The 25,668-nt window shown below is 44.8% G+C and overlaps 1 protein-coding gene across 1 annotated transcript in view; it reads left to right on the forward strand.

Moving 5' to 3' along the window:
- Positions 1-25,668, forward strand: part of CSMD2 (CUB and Sushi multiple domains 2) — a 324,269-nt gene that overhangs the window by 189,021 nt on the left and 109,580 nt on the right. Inside the window, exons 14-21 of the mRNA XM_085306730.1 lie at positions 6,234-6,560; positions 8,603-8,797; positions 11,279-11,417; positions 12,346-12,533; positions 12,923-13,111; positions 13,379-13,495; positions 19,936-20,151; positions 22,913-23,101. Coding sequence (XP_085162856.1) covers positions 6,234-6,560; positions 8,603-8,797; positions 11,279-11,417; positions 12,346-12,533; positions 12,923-13,111; positions 13,379-13,495; positions 19,936-20,151; positions 22,913-23,101 — 1,560 coding nt within the window. The remainder of the gene's footprint in view (positions 1-6,233; positions 6,561-8,602; positions 8,798-11,278; positions 11,418-12,345; positions 12,534-12,922; positions 13,112-13,378; positions 13,496-19,935; positions 20,152-22,912; positions 23,102-25,668) is intronic.

The raw sequence follows: 25,668 nt of genomic DNA on the forward strand, positions 1-25,668 counted from the left end.
CTCCATGTGGGCCACACAGTCCAGGATCCGCTGTCCTTGCACGTAGATATGCTCCACTAACACTGTCGTCTTCAGAGGTTTTATGATTTTGTTCATTTTTCTAATTCTTCTAAACATTTGATTTTCTTTAATATCTACATAAAATATTCCTCAGTTTTCTCTTTCCTCCTTAGCGGCAATTACTCTTGTTTGTTAATCCCGTATTTATCTGTTATACCTGGGGAATATGATCTTAGCAGCTCTTTGCAGAAAGTGTAGATTTTGGCTCAGAGCTGAGCAGCTAACCTTTTGTGTGCTCTGTCTGGTGCAAACCTGCAGGATTAGTAGCCAGAAATGCAGAGTGCAATAGATGTTTTCCCAGCAATGTACTGAGCAGAACCATGTAATTTTGTATCACTTGACAAGTTTTTCATTTAGCTCTAAATTAACCTGTCGATTGGTCATTATTTTCTTTCTTTTCTTTTCTTTTCTTTTCTTTTCTTTTCTTTTCTTTTCTTTTCTTTTCTTTTCTTCTTCTCCTGCCCACTATTCACTGCAACCTATGGAGCCCTCCCTGTGAAGAGTAATTTGGAGAACAGTGTGTATTTTAAGTGAGCGATGATAAAAGCATAGAACAAGTTTGTCTTTTTTAAAGATAATAGATTTTCAGCAGTGAGAGTAGTTAACCCATACAGCAGTGTGCTGAAGGCAGCGAGGGGTTATCCATACCTAAACATTTATAAATTTTTTTTCTCCAGCAGTAAAGAAGCAAATTAAATGAAGGCAGAATTACCATGATCTCTATATGCCTGTGGGATTTGTAGCTTTTGTTAACAACCGTGTTTCACGGTTGCAGCTGTATAAGACCATTCCGTTCTTAAAATTAAGCAGGGCACTTTTCCTCGAAGTTCTTGATCTGCATTACAGCCCCAGTTCATCAAAGCACTGAGATTTAAATGTTTGCTTAAGTAGACATATATAAGTGCTGTGCTGGGCAAGAAGGCACTTTAAGCACCTTCTTAATTACACGATGGTGTTATAATTGCCTCCTTTGCACTCCCTAGCCATTCTTTGGTATAGCCCCCATGAAGTTCTCCATTCCTGTGACTTTTAAAGGATTGTCCTGTTATTGTAGGCTGGTTGACCAGACCCTTCTGCCCTTCCTTGTGTTTGAACGGTTGCTCAACATGGTGTGTTATCTCTTTCCGTGAGGCTGACCCTGAAATGATCCTTGTCTTTGCCTGATTGGGCAAGGGGGTCATCTGTCTCCTTCCTGTTTCTCCATTTTTCAGAAAAAAAGCAGTGTGTTGTGGATGCTGATGTCATCTCTAATCTGGTCTACAGAGAAGTTTCTTTATGTCTACCATATTTTACAATGCATTTCACCTCAATATTTTATGTTTGGGGTTGATGTTTGGGAAGGCTGTACTGGTGCATTTCCAATTTGCAGGTTGAGTAGGTATGTACAGATTTCTCTTTAAGTCTCGTGGTATTGTTCCCCACTGCCAGAGCTTCGTGTGTGGCTGAACCTCTGCTCAGCACAGCCTCTACTACACTTAAGTTCCAGTGCGCATCAGCTTTCATTCCACTTGCAGCGACATGCTTCTGGAGTGCCTGGCCTTCTCAGGCGTTGCAGCAGCCACCCCTAATGCAATCAGTTTGCAGAGATTGCGGCACGGTGTGGAGACAGGGAATCAAGTCCTGGCTGGTTCTGGTGGGAGCTGTCAGAAAACTTCAAGTGTTGCAGCAGAGGAAGGATGCTCTGCTAAACCATGAAGGAACAAAAAGGAGAAGTGCATAAGAAGACCACTAGCAACATTCCTAATGCTAGACTATTTGAGGGCTTTTGCTAAAAAGTGACATTTAAACTTCCATCTTCTATGGACACCATCAAAGACTCCCAAGAGACGCTGCAGATCCAAACAGCAGTGAGGAGGAGAGGTTCCCTTTAAAAACAAACATGAGTGCACAGAAAAGGGTCTTGTCTTCGTGCAGGAGCCTGGAGCACCTCCRGAATAACAGATGGCTGCTGACACCTTGGCAGACAAGCAGCCCTACACTGCTGCAGTGAGGATCAGCATCTTCCGGTAAGTTTAATAAACTTACTTTATTCCTGGTAACCCAATCACTGCTCCTGTTCTGGGTGGTAGAACAAAAGCTGTTTTGGTATTGTAGCTCTCTTCCACACGCATAGGGGCTCCCATACGAGCTGTTTCATGTTCACTGGTGACGTTTTCCCTGGTACCTGATATGCAAACCCTGCCCATTTTCATTCTTCTTAGCAATCCTGCTCTTCTCCCCCAGTCAGCTGCATGTTGACAGTGACAGCTACTCTTATCAGAGAGTGAGCTAAAGTTTGTTGCTCTGAAATACCAGAATTTTTCTCCCTTTTCTGGTTAATATTTGCTCCAGACTCCTTTCCCCTGCCTCCCGTTGCCCTCTTGGTGCCACAGGTTTAAGAATGAAAATGCTTTATGATGCAGATATGTTTACTGAAATAGCAGGGACAGAAATAGGAAAATACAAAATGTAAAGCACTTTGCTTCACAGCTGGAACTGTGCCTTGAGCTTCCAGCTCCGGGAGCTGTTTGGGACATGTGCTTCCCAAAGTGAGGCATGCCAGCTATTAACCAGTCTCCTGCTGAGGTCCTGGTTGTCCAGTCTATCACTAAACTGTGATGAGAGGAGGAATCCTCTTCAAAAGGGAAAATAAGGCAGAAAATTTGTGACTATCCTCAAGCTCTCTCTCTAGTATCTCTCAGAGACTGTGGGAATGGTATCCAAAAACTGAGAGAGAAGTCAGGATTTATTACTGTTTCTATGGAGACTGAAATTATTACAGTGATTCCTTGCTTTGTTTTCAGCTCTGAATCTGGTGCCTCTCCCATTCCCATGAATTGCAGGTATGTTCTCTCCCTGCTTTCAACCCTGGATTTTCACATGCAGAGAAGTGTCTGGGGACGTGGTGTTCCTCCCAGGAGAGGCGTGAAAATGTGTGTGGAAGCAGGRTCTGTTGAAGGGAGAAAAAGAGAAAGGAGTAGCAAGTTGAGCTTTGACTAGGCAAATGCAGAAATAGCTSCTGGCTGAAAAAGCAGAAGCGAACAGCTGTGCTGGAGGAGAATGACTGTCAAACACGGCGCTCGCTTCGGTCACAGGCGTCCTGCGCTGGGACAGTGGGCCACTTGGCTTTCTAGGACGAGAGGCAATGAGCTGTCTCCTCACTGTTTCACTGCTCCGAGTGAAGGCAAATTCTTGATAATGCTTGTGAAGACTGGAATAAACATCTTGCGCTCATCAGTTAATGATGCGTCTCGTTGGCTTTCTTGGTTACTCTACTGTTTCCGCTGTGTTGTGATTTATTCTGCTGTATTTAATAAAGGCATTTTTCTCACTGCTTTGCTTTACTTGATCGTTAATAATTATTGACAGAGGTTCAATATGGTCTTACAACTTTGTACCCACGCACATAATAAAATGTCCTCTCRTAACATTTAAGAATAACCGTACTGTTTAAGTAAGTGGCCTAGCTTCCAGGGCTGCAAGTCAGGGATATTTCTAATTCGGTGGTCCGGAGTGACAGGCTGCAGGCTGCCGCGCTGACCCCTCTGTCTGCTCGCCGTGTTGCCGGTGACTGCTGGCTCCTCGGGGGCACTTTGTTCCGTGCCGTGTGCGACGTGCGAAGCAGCGCGAGAGACAGATAACGCTCGGCTGTCTGCCGCCTTTCCTAGCTCCGCTGTCCTCTCTCATTTCGCTGTCCTTGACGTACTGTTAAACAACTCCTGCTTTTCTGCGAGCGTTCAGCAAAACACTTGCGATAAACCAGGGAGGCGGAAGCGCGCGAGACTCGCAGCAGCGGCGCGGCCCCGGCTCAACCCCCCTTTCACGCTGCAATGAGGTCCCAGCATCGCAGGCGTCGTGGCCGTGTCAGCGAACCTCTGGATCAGTCCCGCTTGCTGGGGCGCTCCTGTAAGTGCCCGCGACCTGCTGACGGGGACGGGGGCCCTCGCCGTGAGCGGTGCGCGTGGCTCTGGCGGCAGCGGCCGTGTCCCTCAGCCTGGGACTTGGCTGCTTGGACATCTCCTGCGCTGCTTTTCCTTTGTGGAAAATGGAGATTTTCATTTACTTCCTTGCTGGCTTTTGGAGTTCTTACCTGTCCTTTCCTTCTGTCTAGCAAAGGTGAACTTTAAAGTCTTTCCTCTCTCCACCCTTTTTCTTTCTTTTGTCAGCAATTTCTTTGTTGTTATTTTTGGGAATGAACCACCAGCCTTGGAGTATAATTGCTCTGCTAGCTATTATACTACAGTAACCTCCCTGTTAGGCTGTGTAATGTTGTAGGTCCTACATGAACACTGATTTACTACTWTGGACTTCCAAAACCATAGGAGGTGCCTAGCTCCTGTGAGGAGCTGCTAAGATGTTTCTCTGTGTGCGAATGTATTTATTTTCAGTAGATATTTCTAGACAGATTGTGCCACATTTTTGCTGATGGAATTCTTTGACAACATCCTTTGATATTTCAGCATCTAGTAAAGAGCTAAAATCCTGAAGATGTTCTGCAAATTTTGTCTTTAATCTGCTCCCTTTGTTACCGCGAGCAGGGAATGGACTGTGTAGTGCTTAGCCGTGATAACATCATGGTGATGTCCATCTTACTTGATCTGAAACTGTTAAGTGTTGAAGCTGAAGGAAGACAGAGGGAGGGTGAACACTGAACCAAGTAATTGTCTGAATGCCCAACTAAAACCGTCTCATCTTCCTTGTGGTGTCTTTTTGCCAGGAATTAGTGAGAATGTATGTTCCAAGTAACGCATTTTACTAAGGGCATGTGGTGGGTGCATGCTGGGGCAAGATGAGTATTTCATACATACTTAAAAGTATCAAAAGCATTGGGTAGGTACCTATTAGATAGTAACTTGGTTTTTGAAACTAATGGACCTTGTCAGCTGAAATACAGTATATATTGAAAACCCTTGAGAGCCAAAGATTTTTTCATATGCACTCTTCCCCTCGATTTGATTTTAAGACTGCTTTTAATTACGTTTGTGAGAACAGCGGTCTAGTTTGATACCTCTTCTTGGCGCCCTGCTAGCGCAGCAGAAGTCAGTGATTTATTTGTAATGGGAAAGGGAGCTGACCAGGCACTTGAGCTGCAGATTGCAGCTGGCCAGCGCTTGCTTTGTGTTGTCCCAAATCACAGGTACGGGACACTTGGGAGAGGCCCAGGAAGGTTCTGCTGCTGTGGTTGCACAAAGCAGCAAAGTTGCTATCAAAACCTAGTACTAACATTCGTTTTTCAAGGCTCATTTGACACAGGTCTAAACAGCTGCCCAAAGAAATGGACAAAGGCAAATTGGCTCACAGCTCCGTCTCAAAGGAGTTGACAAATTATAGCCATATCCTGCAAATATTTAATGCACAGTAGGGATAGTCTGCGTGTGAGGTGTTTCTCTAAATGCAGTGGGACTGCCCATGTGCACATTTACGTACGTTGAACATGAGTGAAAATTTCTTTCAGCAAATAAGTAAAATAAAAGTGCAGATTCGTGCATGAGTTTTAAGCAACTCCAGAGAAGTGTGTACTGCATTCAAAAGTGCATCTGCAATTTGTCTAGTACTTGAGACTAAATAACTTGGGTACTGTTAGCAGCAGAGAAATCTGGAGCTCAGCTTGAAGCAAGCTGAGTTGATTTGTCACATCAAGTGTTTAGGCTGTGCTGAGTTCTGGCCACAACAGAAAACATCGTTGATGCTAAAGCTAACTTGTTTAATGCTAATTTTATTATGCACTAGCTGCAGTCGCATTTGATTCTTGTGTAAGCTTTTTCTCAGTGATAGGGAGCAGAATTCACCTGCCAAGTACCAAATTTCCACTTGAGTGACACACACTTCCTGTAGTAAAACAAACCTCTGCTCCCCTGTGCATGGCATGAAGCCCATACAAAGCAGAAATGTATGGGATGTGCAACATTAAAAAAAGAAGACAGTACTGTGCTGGACTGGAAAACTGCAAATTGGCTGAAATCAGAGACTGGAGACTTCTTTGAAGGCACTTCTTCCCTATGCAAATAAATCACTGACATCCAGCAGTGAATGGAGCACTGAGACCTTCCTTTCCTTAATTGTCTTTGAGAAGCAGAGCAGTTGTGAGTTTGCAGGAATTATGCAGCTCCAGGGATAAAAGGGAGGGGGGAAACATGATAGATCAGCTTGTAGGAGCACTGTGCTGCATGATTGATGGTGATTTCTCATTGCAGTTTCCTGCTTTTTCAACTTCACTACCCCATCTGGGATTGTGCTGTCACCAAATTACCCTGAAGAATATGGGAGCAGCTTGCACTGTGTTTGGTTAATTATAGCTAAACCCGAAAGCCGAATTCACTTGGCTTTCAATGATTTTGATGTGGAGCCTCAGTTTGATTTCCTAGCCGTGAAGGATGGTGGGACTGCTGAATCTCCAGTGCTGGGGACCTTCTCAGGAAACCAGATCCCTTCTTCTCTGACCAGCAGTGGTCACGTTGCCAGGCTGGAGTTCCAGACCGACCACTCCATGGAGAAAAGAGGCTTCAATATAACATTCACTAGTAAGTGCAGAATCCTCTCTTCTGGTTTTCATTTCAAGCTCCAAATTTTTGTCAAGAAAGAACAGGTAAGAGTCTGATCTCACTAAAACCAATGCAACTCCAGAGCAAGTCTCAATATCAGAGAAATTACTTTGCATTTACAGTTGGGTAATTGAGCTCCAAACCACTCACCACTTTCAAGCCTAGAGCTAGTTGCACAAATTCTCTTTGTTCAGTTTAGTTGTCCAGTGGTGACAGAAAATATTTATCCATGGATTGTCTGTGCTTGATGCAATCAGGATTTCTGTTCTCAGATCTGCTACCAGCTTGCTGTGTGAGATGGGCTTTCCACTTCCCTCCTTGTGCCTCCATTCTGCTCATGGAGGCGAGAGGATGCTTTGCGGGCTGCTTGATGCAGATTGTGGGGTGCTGTTAGATCATGGATGGCTGTGTTAATCAGCCATCATTTGCTGACACCTGAAGGTATGCAAAACTTTGAGGATTGAGGGAAATATGTAGAGATACGTACATATATATATATATATATATTTTTTTTTTTTGCTTCTTTTAAGTCCAGTCTTCAAATCTCAAAATGAATGCTATAGTAATTTTATCCTTGCATTGTCCTGTAATTTTCTAAAGAGCTTTATTAAACCTATTCAGCAGAAATGATAAATGACTTTGTTATAACAGCCTTTAGTGGCACAGCTAAATTAATAGCCTTTCTAGCTGTGATTGCAAATCCTCTATTTTTAAAAAATCAGGGGTCTTGGGAAATTATTTGCCATACTACAGTGAGCTAAAGGCTCATCAGATGATGAGGTAACTTGTATGTGGTAGTATCACATACCCAGGATTAAGTCCTAGGTGCGGTAAGTTAGGAGGAGACACCTCATACAGAAAGCTGGTGGTGCTCTGCAGGATGAATCTTTGATATGTTAAATACCTGTGTTGGGAGTTGTGGTTCTGTCCCACAGGAAGACATTTTTAAGTTAAATTCTCTGTTGTTGTAAATGACTCTTAAGTACATATGAGTTAATCTGTTTTGACTTCTTGAACTGCTGGAATGGAGCTCCTAAGTCTTTTTTCCCCTCTTAGCTCTATGTATAACAAGATCTTAAAAGAGTAAGGATGCTTTGCCAGAAATCCAGAAGTCACCTGAGTTTGGTCAAGTGCACTGAAGGCACTAAAAGTTTGTGTGTTTRTGTGTATGTAATTAATCTGGAAACTTTAATCTTTCATATATTGCTCATCTCTGAAGACTGTCTCATAGTATATGAAGATATAGTACACAATTATGCACTTAATGGGAAAATAAGGCTGTAAATTTACTTTGTGATTGGTTGGCAGTCCTAATTTTTAAGTGCTGGAAAAGGACAGTCCTTTAAACAGAGCTCTGTACCTGTGCTGTTTCATGTTTAACTTTGCAACACCTAAAAAGGTAACTGCTGTGTGTTCTTCRTTTTATCCTAGTAATGATGACAAGCAAGGCCATTTATGGCAGACAAACACAGAACAGTTAGATGACCCTTAGTTTTAATCTCAGGTCCTCAGAGCTTTCATTTTTCCTCATTAATGGTTAATTTACAATCCCTCCATGCACTGTAGCATTTCTAGAGTTTTTTGCAATCTTTTTCTGTATAGAGTATTTGTGCTTCTTCATATATGAAAGATTACTGAGAAAATGATGGGATTCTTCAGACTTTTTTCTAGAGTCTCTGAGGTTGCAAATGAACATTGCTGCAGTATAGATAGGGAACAGAAAAATGTAACTTTAGCTAGATGTACAGTTATACTATGGGGCCACGTACTTGAGTGTCTGAGCAATTTAGAGAAGATGTCAGGACATGGTTTCTGCCATGGGCTGACTTGTCTGTGTGCGACACCAGATTTGCTGGGATAACCATAGGCCAACTTCAATTCATGCTGCTGTCTTTGTCTCCATAGCAAGGTTGTGAAAATACTATTTAATTCCTAAGTTTGTGGTCCCACATGTTTATTATCCGATTGGTCAGAGGCAGGGGAAACAAGTCACTCACCATCCTTCTATCTTTCCCTTCTAGCATTTAGGCATAATGAATGCCCTGACCCTGGAGTGCCTGTGAATGGAAAGCGATTTGGTGACAGCCTCCAGCTGGGCAGCTCTGTATCCTTCCTTTGCGACGAGGGTTTCATCAGGACCCACGGCTCAGAAACCATCACTTGCATCCTGAAGGAAGGAAACGTGGTTTGGAACAATGCAGTGCTCAGATGCGAAGGTAAATTTTGACATCCTCTCTTCTAGTCTGCACACACATGCATCAGGGCAAACCACCCCTTGATCCTTGCAATCCTTGGGAAAAACAGCAGAACAGAGAAAGGAAGATACATGGAGATAACTTTTTCAGTGCTGATTTTTGATACATGTATAATATATAATCTTTATACAACAGAAGAAGCAAAAGGTACAGATTGTTACAGTGAACTCATTGCTACAGAAATGCACGGGCACAGTCATCTTCAATGTATTTTTGTCTGTGTGGTACTTCATTCCCTTTTAATGGGTTCTGGCAGTCAAGAGCCAGAAATTTTGCAGTTCACAGCTCTTTGCAGTGAGTGAGTGAGTCTATAACTGCGAGTTTCCACCCAGAAATGAGGGAAATGGGTTGAATTAGATGCTTTAATACAGATTTCAAAACTTTTCCTAGTCCTTTAAAGTCCATAAAGCTTCTACCCTGAAAAACAGAAGTGAAATAAAAAGTACTTTTTAGAAATGAAGTCTTCCTCTCCCCTCTGTTCTCAGAGAACTGATGCCATGCACAGATATTTACCACAATTTGAATTACAGAGGTACTGTAATATTGAAAAATTCGTCATCCATTTTAAAAAGAGATCAGCAGTGGAAAGTGCAGGATCTATTCCATAGTGTTTCAAATTAAAAGAAGTTATCCCTTATGTTCAATAACTTTTATGCAGTAGGAAGTTGGGTTTTTATATTCTTGTATTCTTGCTTTGAAAGCAGTTGATGATAAGATATCTGTAGGTTTGATTCAGGGTTTCCATTCCCTGTCAGAAAGAGCCTTTAAGTTTATGTATCTCTATCTGGTAGAAAGGAAGCATATATTAAATAATACACTTTTTATCAGCTTTTATCTTTGAAAGCTTTGATAACCTTATGCCATTAACTTGAGCTTTTTTCTCTGTGATCACAGTGGTTATCTATTTGACTCACGCTTCTGTGTGCACTCAATTAGGTGTACATTTTAATTAGCCTTTTTTAAAAAAGAGGAAGTTTATGGACCTAAAATACTGTTTAGTGCTTGAAAAAAATTAATGGGAAAGAAGGAGATCTGAAAAAGAGTTGAAAGAGGGATAGAAGTCCTAACAGGAGTTTACCTAGCTTTGGAGGAAGAAAGGAGCTTCTTATTCAAAAATAACTGATTAGGATCCAGTTTAGATCAATTGACTTTCATCTGGCATCTTCTCAGAGCAGCAGTGAAGCTTTTAGGCCCAGATTTACAGAGATATAAGGAGATAAAGGTTCAAATAAATACCTGCCTCACCAAAGGGCCTTGGAAAGTCCCACTTGTAGCAGTAGGGCCTTTTGCAAACCAAAGTGGTAACTGGTTGATGAGCCCTCTGCGCCCTGGGCAAGGCAAGTTGTTGAGTCTGAAGCCCTGTTCCCCTTATGCAAAGCCCCRCTTAGTCCCCGAATGGTTGAGGTTGGAAGGGACCTTTTTCAGGTTGTTTGTAGAGACTTGCCCCAGCGTTGGTGCTGCTTTGACAACCTGTGTGCAGAAGCAGGAGCCCTCTGGGCTGTGGAGAGCGAGTTGGCTGTGAGTGTTGGGGGGAAGCCAGTGCAGACGGTGGCTTGGTCTGCTTGCTGGAAACCCCCTGAGCCCATGAAAGGTCACCTTGTTTGGCTGCCACCTGGAGACGTGGATGTCCCATGCGAGTAAGTGAACCCAGTGGGATCTAAAGAAAAAATAGCCAACAGAGCCGGCAAGGTGCTGAGCAGAGGGAATGCACGGACTCACAGAAATAGGCACGGATTTCCACTCTCTTTGATTACTTGGAGGACAATCATAGAATCATATAATCGGTAAAGTTGGAAGGGACCTCTGGAGATCATCTAGTCCATCCTCCCCGCTCAGTAGGGTCACCTAGAGCAGGTTAGCCAGGGTTGCATCCAGGTGGGCCTTAAATATCTCCAGAGACAATACATTGCAGTTGCTTAGAGCTGTAGGATTTTGCAACTCTGGTCCATCTAATCCAGTGTACTTTCCCCGGAAAGGATAATAATATGCCTTCAGCTTCTGCTGATGGCACAAGGCAAATGCTACAATCTTATGGTGTCCCTTGTGGTAGAAAAGACATGACTCAGTTACCACAGATATGAAAGATTTTCTTGTACCTACAGCTACTTAAATCCAAACTCACCTTAAACTTTTCTCTGGTGTTATATCTAATAATTATTGGTGTACCTTTTCCACTTAGAGCTGCTGCACAAGGTCAGACTGCCAGCTCTCTCACAGATACATTAGCACCTTGCTGCATCTTAAGCTTGATCCAAAATGCCATTTTCTTCCCAGCTAGTGTTACTATTTCACTTGCTCTCCTTGTTTTTAACCTATGAGAAACAATAATGCACGAAAGCTACTGTGTTGCAGGAAAAGCACTGAGCGCTAGCAATGTGTAAGTCCAATCTTGATCCAGCTTGCCCGATGCCTCTCAGCTGACTTGTGTTGTCTTCTCCTCAGCACCATGTGGGGGCCACCTCACATCTCCCAGCGGGACCATCCTGTCCCCTGGCTGGCCTGGATTCTACAAGGACTCCCTGAACTGCGCGTGGGTCGTGGAAGCCCAGCCAGGCTACCCCATCAAGATCACATTTGACAGGTGGTCACTGTGGATTTTTACAAAGCTTTTTATTCACACATTTAACAATTGCTTTCAGGTCTTCTTGCTGGCTCCTGAGTTATAGCCACCCCCAGTGAAAGAGGGGATGAACTGTTGTGTTTTGCACTGAGTTTCTCCCTGTGCTTTTTTTTTTCCAAACACCTTGCAAGATATTAAAAGTCACTTAACATTCAAGAAAACAAATGTGGAAAATGATGATTTTCCCTTCTTGTTTTGACTGACTCCTGCTAATTTGCAGTGCTGTTCTAGACACACTGAGAATACTCAGAGGCTGGGCACCCCTGTGCTCAGTCTGCCAGGGAAGCAACAGCCGGGAGCACCTGACTGAGAAATATTTAGTCTCCTGGCTTCCCCTTGATTTCACAACTCAAGCAGGTTATACTTTCTTGAATCTGTGTGTATACATCTGAAAACTGTTTATTAGAAATTACTGTTGTTATTGCACTCATAGCTAGCTAGGAGCATGTCTGTAAGATTTTGAGAACCATGTGCACTTGCACTGTAAATACAGGTCCCATTATGGTCGTCGCTAGAGACCATGCCCTAAGGAACTTGCAGTAGAAAAAGGCAGAGGAGGAAATGAAGGCTTTGACAGAGAAAGCAACTTGTCTCGGTGGCAGGAATTGAACCTGGTCCACTGGATTATTCCTCTCTCTTACGCAGCACAAAAGAGATTCACATAGCATAAGACACTTGTTGACACAAAGACCTTACCACATCAGATGAAGCAGATGCAAGATCAGAAAAAAACCCTAAAATGTCAACCAAAGATCAAGCAGTAGAATCGGGCCTATGTATTATCGCATGGCCTTTGCTGCAGTCTAGTCATTAGGGCCTATTCGGGATTACAATATAGAAAAATTTTACATACGTTTTTTTCACAGTGGTATTCTTGTGTCCATTTCAGATTTAAGACTGAGGTGAATTATGACACCTTGGAAGTGCGAGATGGCCGGTCCTACTCTTCCCCATTGATAGGTGTCTATGATGGGACTCAGGTGCCCCAGTTCCTCATCAGCACCAGCAACTACCTCTACCTCCTTTTCACCACTGACAAAAGCCACTCTGACATAGGCTTTCAGATCCGATATGAAAGTAAGTGCRGTTATTCAGGTAATTTTGCCCTTTTCCACAGCACAAAGGGCTCAATCAGAGGCCCATTGGAGCTGCTTCTCCCCTTTGCCAGGCGGGTAGTGTTATTACACTGATGTGTGTTGAGAATGCAAAGCTGTTACAGGTCAGCAGCACTTTCTGCTATATGACCATCTTAATTATTTAGGAGGTTTTATTTTTATTTTAGCATCTATAGAATATAATTAATAGAAGGAAGCAGAGCTGATTTCCTCTGTCCGTTTCATCCTCTCACCTTGGGAATAATCAGTAGGACTTTGAGTTTGTAGAAGGAGTGAGCTTTCTCACAGGCTGATAACTGCACCTGTACAGCCAGCTAAGGGGTCTGATGTGAATGGTTTTGTTTGCCACAGCTGTGAAGCTCCAGTCCGACCACTGTTTGGATCCGGGGATCCCTGTAAACGGACAGCGCCATGGCAATGATTTCTATGTGGGYGCACTGGTGACATTCAGCTGTGATTCAGGCTACACCCTAAGTGACAGCGAAGCCCTGGAGTGTGAGCCAAACTTCCAGTGGAGCCGGCCACTGCCCAGCTGTGAGGGTAAGGACCGTAGAAGAAAACTTCTGCAGGAGACGGTAAACACTGACTTTGCAGATCTGCTGTGGAACAGAGGCTGCAGCTTCTTGCCTTACTGCGATTTTTCCCATGATTGTCAGACATACCCAAAAGAGCAATTCTGAAGGGTGCAATAATGTTTGATCAGTGTATTTGGATGGGTTGGGCTTTGTGCTGATGTTCAGAAGGATTGGCTGTCTTTCAATTAATGATAAATTTTGGATTATTTTTATTTATTTATTTGTTTTACAGCTCTATGTGGAGGTTACATTCGTGGTTCCAGTGGTACTATCTTATCCCCAGGCTTCCCTGATTTCTATCCCAACAACTTAAACTGCACCTGGACAATAGAAACATCACATGGGAAAGGTGAGAAAACTTTAGCTTGAAGTAGGTTCAGGGTTGGATTTGGGTCCGAAGGAGGGTAGTCTGTGGAAGGCCGGTGCTCCCTGTGCAAACGAGGAGTTTGTCTTTAAGGCAGTGATGATTAGTACCCATTGCTTGGCTAGCTGCCCTTCTTGCCACCAGCCAAATGTTGTTTCTGGACAAGTTGTAAAGGTTTTTATGGTCCTATGTTTTACTCCCTTTAAAATGGAGAGAATTAAGATTAAGAGGGAAAGATGGCTCCAGATTTGAGAGCTTGTGCCAGGAGTTACCCTCAGGCTTAGAAAGAGAGCTTTGTGGCAATATTCCCTGGAAGGTTAGATGATGTTTTGGATACTCAGTATCACTAGTAATGTCATACAGAAGGGAAACAACCAGTAATGTCACTGCATAAGTATTTGGTACTCAATAGTGCTTTTTCCCATATTGTTCTTTGCAGTGATGGTTCATTATCTGCATGACATTTTACAGAGGGAAGCATTTGGTAAAACATTTCCAAATGTGGGACAGAATTGAGTTTCCCAGCTCTGTCCTAGTTCTGCAGCTCTCATTTGCCCACTAGCTAGGAGTATTTATGTATTTTCACCAGAGATGGAAGTTACAGGTCTGTTTAGTTCAGCCTCCTATGCAACATAGGCCGATCTTGTGTGTCGTGGTGGAAAATTGCCAGAAACTGCATCATGGACAATTAGGGAGCGAGTTTTATGTGTGAGGGCGAGTGTAGAAGGATTTTTTTCCTAATCCAATCAGTATCTACTTGGGGTAAGCATGAAGGGTTTATACCCTTTATGTGATTTTATGCTCTCTTATATAACTCTCTCTTCTTAGTCATACCGGATGTCAGCACAATGGGAGCTATCATGAACCAATTTTGCAATACCCATTTGTATTAGAGCATATAAACTTGTCAATGAACAGCACAGTGCATTAAGGGAACCATCACATGCTGTGAAAAGTATTCTGTTGAGTAGCAGCAATCCACTCTTCATTAATCTACTCTGCCTTGGATTCAGCTCTTCGCTGAGACACTGCAGTATCCTGTTGCTAAGCTAAGCACAACACGGCAAACCGACACTCTTTTATAAAGTGTAATTCTGATGGCGTGTGTRCTTTATGCCAACATCAAAAGAAAATCTTCTGACCAAACTAAGCAAGGCTTCAGGAAAAGTGCATTTCCAAGTGGTGGGGATATGTGTGCACAAGTCCAGGGTTTTTTTCCCCTGTCTGGTGAAGGATCCTGCTGTGGCCAGTTAAGTAGTGCAGGGAAGAGCACCGCTGGAAATACTTCTCTGCACATCATTTAGACCGCTTTGATGTGACAGAGTTTTAGGTTATTCAAAGAGTTTGGATTTTTGAACAGGACAGGTGTATTTTTCACACTTAGAGAAGCTAGATACTGAGTTCTCTGAAAAGCTAGTACAAGTTTTAGTACTCTGAGGCCTCTGTGTTTTTTTTGAAAAACTCCAGCCTTGGCTGCGAGTACTGAATATTAGCAAATCAAACCATGAGCTTATCTGTAAATCTGGCTGATTTTAGCTAGAATTTTTAGGGTCCAGGCGTTTGACAAGAGTTTCAGCTATTTTTGCCTATCAGGTTATGCTGGAAAGAGGGAAGGAAAGGTGAGGATGAGATTCTGAGAAAAAGATCCTAGTGTTTAAAGTAAGAGACTCATCYACACCGACAACAAGGAGCGCGCTCGTATCGTCGTGTTTGGGTGGATGCTTTCATGGCTCTCCGTGCCCTGTGCTGTGGTCAGTGACGCTGCTGCAGCCCGCAGTGGGCTCGCTGTCCCGGCGCGGGTGCCCCGGGCGCGGCGCGGTGGCCGTCGCAGGCGCTGGCTCTGCAGTGGACGCTTTGCGCCAGGCCTGGCGTGCGGTTGTGGCACACTCAGGGCTGGGCAAGCTGCAACCGACAGTTAGAGGTTAGAGGGAGAGGCGAGGATGCATAGAGGACGTTGGACAGTTATAATAAGTTGAAACGGAGTTAGGTTTCTTGTCGGGAAAGCTCTGCTTCCTTGTCTGCRTAGTTCAGGCGAGTCATTTATTTACCAGTGTAATGAAAGAGGGACGCAAACACAGAAAGGTGTCCAGTTTTCTAATGCTTTGTCAAAGATGCTGGAGTTTATTTAGGTGCTGGACTGTGTTGGGGGAGTGTACGTATGCACACGTACAGGTACATACACGTTCTTTCTCTTGCAGCAATGTTCTGCTTCTCTTAGGCTCTGCTTTCCTAGCTGTTGCTGTGTTAGTGCTGTGTAACGCCTTGCAACAAGCRTCTCCCAGCCCTTTTCAGCATTCTTGCAGTGTATCTTCTCGGTCCTAAAGTGCAATGGAACAGAGTGATCCCACGTCAGAGCAGTAGCCGTTGAGATGGAATGAATTTAGTCCCTGGAGAACAGAATAGGCCTAAAAAAAAGCATCACTGAACTCCTTTCTGAGCTTCCTTCAGCCCAGGCGCATTTGTGCTGCGGTGTTCTCTTTGCATTTTGTCCTTGTCTTTCTGTTACCTATTCTTGGAGATCACTGTGTGAATTTTGGTGCTCATTAAAGCCAGAACCTTGAATAATTCTGCTGTGAGCAACGTTAACAGGCAAGGGATGTACATGCATCACTTGAGTGTTTGCCAGTGCACCTCGTTTTTCTTGTCCTAGTTTTAGGCTTCTGTCCCCACGTCAGCAAACGCCTCTCTGCAGGGCTTGCAGCACTCCTGCCGTCCCAGGCCACGAGCACCATTCGGTTCCTGCAGGAGAGCTCAGGGCAGGCTCCTGGCTTGACACTGAGCGTGGAGATGTCTSCCAGCTCAGGTCAGTGCAGACTTCCTGCAACCAGGCATCTCCCCGCAGCTCCCTTCTCTGTGTTAGTAGGAGCTTTACTTGGCTTCTGCTTGGGTTTTTGTCGGGATCTTTCAGCCCGTGTTTCAACTTCTGATGAAGTGCTGAACTAGTGGCTTTTCTGYGTTTCACAGCAGTGTTTTTTCCCAACAGCGCATCCTAAATCTTGAACGACGTTTTATTCTGATTTGCCTATAATCTGTCAGCAGTCAGCATGCTCGTGTACGAGAGCAGTGCTGTTGCAGGRAAGTTATCCAGAGGCTGACTATGAGAGATAATTTTTTTACGTTGGTGAGTGAGTTGGTACTTAAAATGACCAGCTCTTCCAGGCTAGCTTATATTGGCAGCCATGACATTCAACACAGAGAATTCAGAACTCTGGAAAAAGTACTTTTCTACAGGATGAAATGATTCAGCCCAACMTAATTTGTTTCCCTGCTGTGCTGATCTGGTATCTTGCCTGGCATTTGGAAGTTCCTGATATTATTCTCTTACCTAAATCCTATGGTATGAATGCTGATTATTACTCCTTTTCCCTATTGACAGCAGGGCTCCGAGTTTGACTGATGGATTGATTCGTTATCCATCTGCCGCAATTTGAGTCACAGATTCGTGATCCTTCCTGTGCCAATAGCACTGGCATGAGGTGCCTGTACACCTCTTTCTTGGGGCTTGACACTGACACTGGCGGCTCCTTTCATCTCGGCATTGCTGAGAGGGTTACTGACTCCTTTTCTGTGCTTACTGAAAGAATTGATAGCCCAAGCTCAGTCTTCTGTCCTGCTTTTCCTTTTTAAGTTCTTACAGCTTTTCTTTCCTTTGTCTTCCTTCTCTCTTTTCTGTATTTTGCAGTGCATTTATCGGTGCTGTCATATTGTATAACTTCTTGGCCCTTTTGGCTAGTTTCAGCCAAATTTGATGAACGGGGAGATGTCTGAAATGTGTTAAATTCTAGTAAGTTCATGAAGAGAGACAGCCCCACACTGCTATCTCCCATGGCTGTAAACGCTGCAGCCTGTTTGGCTGCACCAGGAGTAAAATTCAGGGCTTCTGACTCCCAGGGTGCCGGACCATTCCCTGCCGGCTCAGCAACAGAGCAGTGAATCGTTCTGCAACATAAAAGCCAATCTCAAGTCGTTCCCTTTGAGATCTTTATGAAGTTCATGCAYGTGAGCAGCCCACGAGTCTCCTAAATGAAACAAGGTGGTTGTTACAAGAGTTGTTTTTATGCTCTGCAGACGCTGATTTACTTTTTGGACTAATGGGCTGTACAATTTGAGTTTAAAAGCAGCTTAATTTTAAAGATATTTAAATGCAAAAAAAGGACTGTGATTTTTAATCTGAGAACTTCTAAATGATTTATTTTCCTTATTATTCTTTTTTGCAGTTTCCTTTCTTCCTTCCTTTTTGGTATTTTCCAGAGGGAAACGAACTAAAAATTTTCTGGCAGGCTCCAAATAATCTTTACCTGCAAATAAAGAAGTAATATTCAAAGTCTGTGACCAGAACAAGCCCTCTTTCAGTCTTCACTAAGCACCAAGTTGCACAAGTACTTGTGAATACCAGTCAGGTGCACCAAGCCGCTGGACAGGGACCAGGCTGGGCAGAGAACTGGGCAGCTCRGTGGCCCGTGGGCCGCGCTGCTCCCTGGCTGCTAGCTCCATGGGAAAGGCTTTGTGCCAACACCACCTATGTGCCCTTCAGTCCTTGGAGAGAATCTGCTTACATGTGAACAGTAAACATTGGGTAGAGTTAGGGATAAATGGGATATTCAGAGCTACAATTTGATTCTGACAAAAACCTGCTAGGATGGCCATTAAATCTCACGCTCCAGGGCTTCGTTCAGTCTCTAGGTTAGTCTCACCCTGATCTCTAGAAATTAATGGGGAACAAGGGGGAGATTATCCCTCTGATGCTTATTTACAGGGTTCCTGTGCTTGCTTTGGAAGCAGCAGACGCTGTGCGTTGGCTGAGATGGGATGCAGAGCGAGGCAGCTCTTGGGTCTCCCCAGGCTAACGGTGTCTGCGGTGTTAATCAGTACTTTAAATGAAATAACGTGATCGTGCCACTGGGCGCTCCTGATGCCTGTGTGAAGAGGTAGTGAGCGGACTGTGACTAAGGAAGACCAGCCTACAACACAGCGGGCTTCTCTGCAAACAGCCCCGTTGAGCTCAGGGGGATTAAGAGGGGGTGACGTGCAGATCGGCGCGAGCCGGGGTGCTGGAGCCTGCCCCGTGCTTGGGAGGTGYGCTGAGATCCATGGGTGAAAGAAACCATATAAATGCTAAGAGGCTTTTTTATTGCTACGCGTTGCTTTAGGTTGCTAACTTTGTGTGACAGGGTTTCTGATCTAGAATGCCACCTCGCTTTTCTTTCTGAAAGCTGTTGCTGGCATTTTTTGTTTTTCAAAGGCAGAATTATTTTCCAGAGAATAAGTGTTTCTAATTGCATTTGAATTCCAGTGTGGAAATCACCTAGCTTGAAGGCTTTTGCAAAATCTTGAAGTACTTACTAATTTGTGTCTGTAGGTGTGAAGGATGTTTTTAGTAATCTGTTACTCCTTCCTTGCTCATTTACAAATGCAGCAAGGTCACAGCCTTCCAGCCTAAATGTTTCAAATTATTGAAACTGAATTTAGGAGAAGAGAAGAGCAGTTTTTATGTCTTTGGCTGATTCTTTTCGTAGCTGGATCTATTGCGGTATTTATTTTTGTCAGTATGATGTGGATAATAAGAGYGTCAGGATAGCTTTACTTCCAGAATTTTTCCACAGAAGGTGGGAGCCGAGCTCAGCGGCCCCCGCGAGCAGCCTGCCCACGCCCTCGGCTGCACGGCTGGCTCCTGCCCTGCGCCTCGCACGGGAGCAGCCTCCTGGGAACRGGTGTCCGGCAAGAAATGACAACGCACTGGGGGACAGGGCTGCGCCCGGGCCTGGCGCGGGTGCTGGGCGCTGCTGCGTGGTCGCAGGACGTAGCTCTCGCCTGGGACGGGGGCTTTCATTGCCCGGGAGGCACCGGGGCTGAGGGTGCCCAAGTGGTCCGTGCCCGTGCGTCTCTTGAGGAGCAGCGTTCGGTCCGCTCGTAGGAAGGTGTGCAAAGCCTCTCTTTGAGCTCCCTGGTCCTTTGCCTAAGCCCTGTTTTTGTAGGTATAAATTCTTTCCAGAGTGTTTTTGTTTCATTTTGAATTTTTTTTTCACAACTACAGCTCTTGCGCTTCTTGCAACCAATTTAAAGATTTTTTAAATACAGTAATCTTCTACACTGCTAGGCTCAGTCCTTCATGCCGCTGTCGCTCTTTGAGCTGTGCTGGGTTGTCTCTGTGCTACAAAGGCAAACAAATCGAAGGTTTTAATTGCCTTGCTCTGGTCTAGGCCTTGTACTCTGCACCTTGTTCTGCCTTTCTCTTCTTGCTCGTTTGTAACCTGCGGGTGCCCATGTGTTGCAGTGCGCTGCCTCTTCCCAGACGAGCTGCTGCTGTGGGGAACCGGGAATAACCTCTGGTGCCCTCACAGGGAGAGCAGGGGGGTTGGCTCTGGACTCAGGGTGCCGCAGAAACGCTGCTGAGGGGACCCATCTCTGTTGTTCCTTCCCCATAGGTGTGTTCTTCACCTTCCATACTTTCCACCTGGAGAACGGCCACGACTACCTGCTCATCACCGAGAACAGCAGCTTTGCTCAGCCGCTGAAACAGCTCACTGGCTCTCGGCTCCCTGCCCCGCTTAGCGCGGGGCTCTTTGGAAACTTCTCTGCTCAAATTCGCTTCATCTCAGACTTCTCCATGTCCTACGAGGGTTTCAACATYACTTTCTCTGGTAAGATCAGGGTGGGCAAAGACTTCACTTGTTTCATTTCCTTCTTGCTTCAGTGCAAGTCTTGGGAATCATTTTCTGTTGATGCAGTGCATGTGATTGAGGTTACTCTCTACACACTACTGTAATCACCCCAGTAAAGTGCTCTGGCATTAAACCAYTGTGTTCTTTGGATGTCCCAAGAAATACCCTCTTTTCAGGCCCAATACTGACAGGRATAGCAATTTTGTCTGCCTTAAGCTGCAGTAGATGACCAAAAGCTGAACAGGGTGTGTTCCCTAAATATACCTTCTAAATAAAAGTATTTTTAAATGCTGTTACTGGTTTTGCACTCATTTCTGAGTGCCTCTTCTTGTTTGTTAATTTTTCTTGGACCTCTGGAAGTCTAGYAGGAATGAACATGTCTCTGTAATTGCACTTTTCTTGTCTTGCATGATATCAGCCAGGGATTGAACCCACTGGAATTAAATACCACTACAAAGGTGTTTATTGTCCTCTCCCTTCTCACYTCATCAATTTTTGTGCTCTATTTATGAACAGAGTTTGATCTTGAATTTTCTTGGGGTATGTCATCCCTCTTTCCTCTGTTTATCAAAGGAAAATGACTGCAATAGGTACAGCATTTCCAACATGGGAAGCTGTGACAGATGGGATCTTTTGGAAGGCAGCTTTGAGCAATCTGGATTTCTTGGATAAGGAGCAAAGCAGAGCTGGTCACTCCCGTTGTCCGTCTGCTGTCCTCGTTTCTTTTTCCTCTGGTTCAATGCCCCACTTGGATGCCGATGGCCATTYGCAAACTGCTCCTCCAGTGACCCAGCCTCTGCTGCTGGCTTCAGCCAGTCCTAGGTGTAACATGTGCCTTGTGTAACCTAGGCCACGTTTAGAAGAGCCCACTGGTAGTGCTGGGGAACTGGAGACAGCTGTGGACAAGCACCCATGAGAGACAGCTTCTGCTCCAAGCATTTCTGCTAAGCTGGAGGGCTAGGAGCAGGATACAGGAAGGAGAATCGGTCATAGAGCTTTTGGTGAAAATAGAGCCAGGACCTCTAAGGTTCAGTTCTGTACTGACTAAACTAAGCCACTTACCCTGCTGGCTCAAACTGTTTGTTATTACAGAAAATATAGTTCCTTCCAATGAAATCCCAGATCCTCAGAATTTRTCAGTGAAGAGTGCTGTGTGCATGGTGCAATTGGAGAGGGACTCATAAAATGTTACATTTGTTATGCAAAATAGATATCACACTTGCAAATAAACACTTTACTTGTATAATCTCTGCCTGAAGAGTACAAGGTGTTTAACTGTGTCCTTTAACCTTAATTCCTACAAATGACTGCCAAAGTGTTTGCCTGTGCATACAGTTCAGAAAATGTAGTCGTTATTGCCTGAGTACCCCGATAAGCCGTTCGGGAGAACAGGYAGCAAACAAGCAAAAACTTACCACACTCTTGTTCTTCTTTTCTGTATTTAACATACCTTTCTAGTCCTGAGGGCAAGAGCTGCAAATTCTGTCTGCTGATGTGAAAGGGAAGTGACCATTCTTTATTGCAGAGCTGGATGCTGATGTTCTTGGTGTCTTCGATGGACAGAGCTGTTGCCATAGATGCAGATAAACCCTTCCGCTATGCTCAAAGAGCTGGTTTCAGATACCTTTGTTCTGGCCTCTGAAATCAGAGATCACATATGATACCCTGTGGAAACTAGTCAGAAAATTTCCAGTTAACTTTGATTTTGATGGGGGAAAATGGCCTTTTACCTTAAAAAAAAAACCCACTGAATTGTAATTATTTTCAGTGTTTTCAGGGACTTCTTTCCTTTTTTGAGAAATGAAAATGGAAGTCAGTTATATTTTTAGTTTCCTACTGATATATGTGTACGTACTTTGTATTTGGCAGTTCTGTTATTTTTCAAAAACTAACCCTCAAAAGAGGTTTCCTTCAAAACGTTTTGTGGCCAAAGACATACATTTGGCTATTAGCCATAATGCTACATGACCTTTCGTTTAGCAGCTTAAATGTTCTCTTGCATTTCCCAAGCAGGATGCTGTGTGCATTCATTTTCAGGATTAGTAATGTAGAGGCAGCAGAAATCCCATTCGGATCAATTCATCTTCATTTGACTATAGCAGACGCAGACACCAGACCTGTTAGTGTACTGAAGGAGGCTCCTTTATGACAATTTTAAAAGGTAAAGTCCGACATAAGGAGGTAAACAATATTTTCTAGCTTCCCCGAAGCAGTTTTGGTTTGGGGTTTTTTTGTTTGTTTTTTTTTCCCCCAGAGGAGCCAGGCTCTGCTTCTGTTTCTCAACCCAATTCCTCCCTTTCCGAGCTGCAGAGTATGTGGCAGGTTAGTTGCGTGATGGGATTCACCCTCTGCAGCTGGGTGAATTTAATTGGTTTCCAATATCTTTAGCACCAGGCTCAGAGGAGAGGATGACAGATTATCATTGTGTTTTGTCGCCACTGATGTCACTCTCATTTGTCCAACAATGACAACAGAAAATAGGACCTCTTGTGTTTTGATTTGGTTTAAATCAAGATTCCGGTGACACCCTGAGTGTTGTGTATTTAGAGTGAAAAGCAAGCTGGTCTTGATGGCTCAGACAGGAGGTAGGTYTTGGGTAGATGCTTCACCTGAACTGCAGCTGGATCAAATGCCAGTGCACCCTCCTCATCCTCAGGTTCAGGGCCTGGAGTACCCTCGCTGGTGGGAGCAGAGTGAAGTGTCACCCACCGTTCAGTGAACACCTGTTTGTCCCCTGTAGAATATGACCTGGAGCCCTGCGATGAGCCGGAGGTCCCAGCCTACAGCATCCGGAAAGGCCTGCAGTTTGGCGTGGGGGATGTCCTTACCTTCTCCTGCTTCCCTGGGTACCGCCTGGAGGGCGCCTCCCGCATCACCTGCCTCGGGGGGAGACGGCGTGTGTGGAGTTCGCCTCTGCCAAGGTGTGTTGGTAGGTGGTCATGTGCTTTCATTTTGCTTGGTTGATCGTTACGCTGTGCTGGATTGGTTAGGTGGGCAGGGCAGCGTGGCGTCCCCGCGGGGTGGCGTCCCCACGAGGGGCCCGCTCTCGGCGTGCAGGCTGGAGGCTGCCCGGGGAGAGGGAGCTAGAAGGAGCCTCAGCCCTGGCAGCTCTTTAGCAGGGCCGTAGGTGGCAAGGGGGAGGACAGAGAAAACAGGCTGCAGTCCGCTCCCCGGTTGGAGCTAGCCTGTGTGCGTAGGAGTTGGGGTCACCCACCAGCAGCAGCTCGTTGTGTCATAGCCCGACCACAGCACTGCGTCGAGCGCCTCTAATTGTACAAGTGAATGAATCGCAAGCTGTGGGAGACCTAGCATTCCTTTGGGGCTGGTTTCTGTAAAACAGCAGCATTTTCGGGCCATCCTCCCTTTGAATCAGAGTGCTGTAGAACTTAACAGTCCAGACATGAGAGCTGCTTCCGGGTGGGCRATCCTAAGCAATGCAAATTTCACTTGAACGTGGATGTCTCTGGGAAACTAGAGGCTCTGGCTCTTACCTTTTCCTCCTCCTCCAGAGGTTCCTTGCTTACATCTTTTTCTTCGTGTCCCCTAACCATCGCAGGTCCTCTTTGCAGCCCCTCCAGCAATTATTTATACTAATAAATAAGTCGAGGGATATAGGAGAAGAAAAAGTCATCTGCAACACTGAACAGGTTTCTKACTGTTGGCCCTGACACAAATGGGCTGTAGACGGTTTTGTGTGGACCAGGTCTGCAGAACATTCCCCCCTCCCCAGCCCACAAAGTACTCTCCAAGCATAATGGTTGCTGTAAAAGAACAAAAGCAGTAATGTGCTACAGCAAGAAAGCAGGAAGGAAGAAGGATATTGCCAATGTCTCAGACCTTTGCAAAAGGAAGATTTAATGTATTTTTATTTTTGTTGTGTAATTTAGTTAAATAGTCCATACACTGCTGTTGGGCTGCTTACCCAGACAACTAGGAAGGATTAATTCAGACCAGGTTCCTTACCTGTTTGCACTGTGGCAAACCCTGCCGTGTAGATGTTCCACATCTGTGGCTGTGACCTTTGAGGGCCATTTAAAGACAGCATCCCAGCAAGAGCCAGGCTGTGTTCTCAGTCTGTTGAGCTTTGCGTTTGAGTCCTGTCATACTGAATGCATTTCCTGGCACTGTTTAATGCCTAGGTCACAGGGTCTCATCATCCTACTGTGACAAGTAGTCTCTTCAGGGCATGAATAATAATCACGATGCAGAAAAAGCTAATCAGGGGAGTAGAAATCAAAAACAATCATAACACAGCTTTAAATTTGATGTTCAGACATCATCATTAAGTAGGCACAGTGGCTTCCATTTGCCTAATTCCCTGCTGCATTTGGTTTGGAATTAGCATGTATGGCGATTTGCGCAGAGCCCTGGTGACAGAGAGCCCGTTCCAGGATGCACACCCAGCTCTATGCTAGCCCTTTTAGAAAGAATACAGAGGGGAATTTGAGACTTGTCTGTTAAAATCAAGGGAGATTTAATTCTTTTTTTTTCCAGACAGCCAAGGCACTTTGTATTCAATTCCTGTCCTGGAGATAGATCTAGAGAGAAACAAGAGTGGGTTTGTTCCTTCAACCAACCTCTCTCCAGGGTAAAAGTTGTTCCCTACTTCAGCCCAGATTCCAAGTGTTGGTGCCTCCAGCATTCTTTGGATAATCTGTGTGCTAAGGAGAAAGTCAGGCTTTTCATGCATGGCATGAGGGGAGCAGGGAACCGCCTCTGGCGYGCTTCCGCTCTGCCTGTCTGCTGCTGTTGCTTTACCTTCCCTCACCTTTAGCAAGGGGGCTGGCAGATGTCAGAGAGTCAGTGCAGAAAGCTGCACGTGCACTGTGATGGTTTCCCTCCATTGCAGCAAGTTGATATGCTGCGAAGGACTCGTGAGGATGAAGCAGAGCTAGCTAATCAGAAAAGCTGTTCTCAGGGCAAGTTGGAGCAACTCTCTGCAGTTGTGCATGCAAAACACTAGGACTCAAAGGAATGAGAAGCCAGTGTTTCACAGTTGAAAATCTTTCAGGGTAAATAGGCTGAGAAAATGATGACTCCGTGCTTTGCTCATGTGGGAGCTAATCAGGGAGTAACGGAAAATCCTAAACACACAGTCATTGCAGAGCAAATTTACTTGTGTTGGGGGACTGTATATGTATGTGGCAAACAGGCTGTAATACACAACTGCTGGCAAGAGGCGTCCTCTGAGGAGGACATCCTGTGGATGCCTTGCTGCCATTTTGCAAGTGGGCCATTCAAGCTGTATGCAAGTTTTGCAGGCTTCTGCTTCTTCCCTGTGCTAACAGCAGGTAAGACCTAATTTTCACATGGTCCTATGAGCTCTGATACAGCTCTTTGCTATCAGAGTAGTACTGCTTGTACTCAGATGCACTTGAATATCTCTTCATCACTTTGTATAGTGAAGACATATCCATAGCAATCCTGTTATGCTCACTGTGGCACATTCTTATAAGAGAGAGACTGTGTCCTTAAAAGCTTGCAGTCAAAATATGT

The sequence above is a fragment of the Rhea americana genome, unplaced genomic scaffold (genome assembly GCF_003343005.1).
Source record: "Rhea americana isolate MKP2758 unplaced genomic scaffold, rheAme1 scaffold_246, whole genome shotgun sequence".
NCBI classification, from domain to species: Eukaryota; Metazoa; Chordata; class Aves; order Rheiformes; family Rheidae; genus Rhea; species Rhea americana.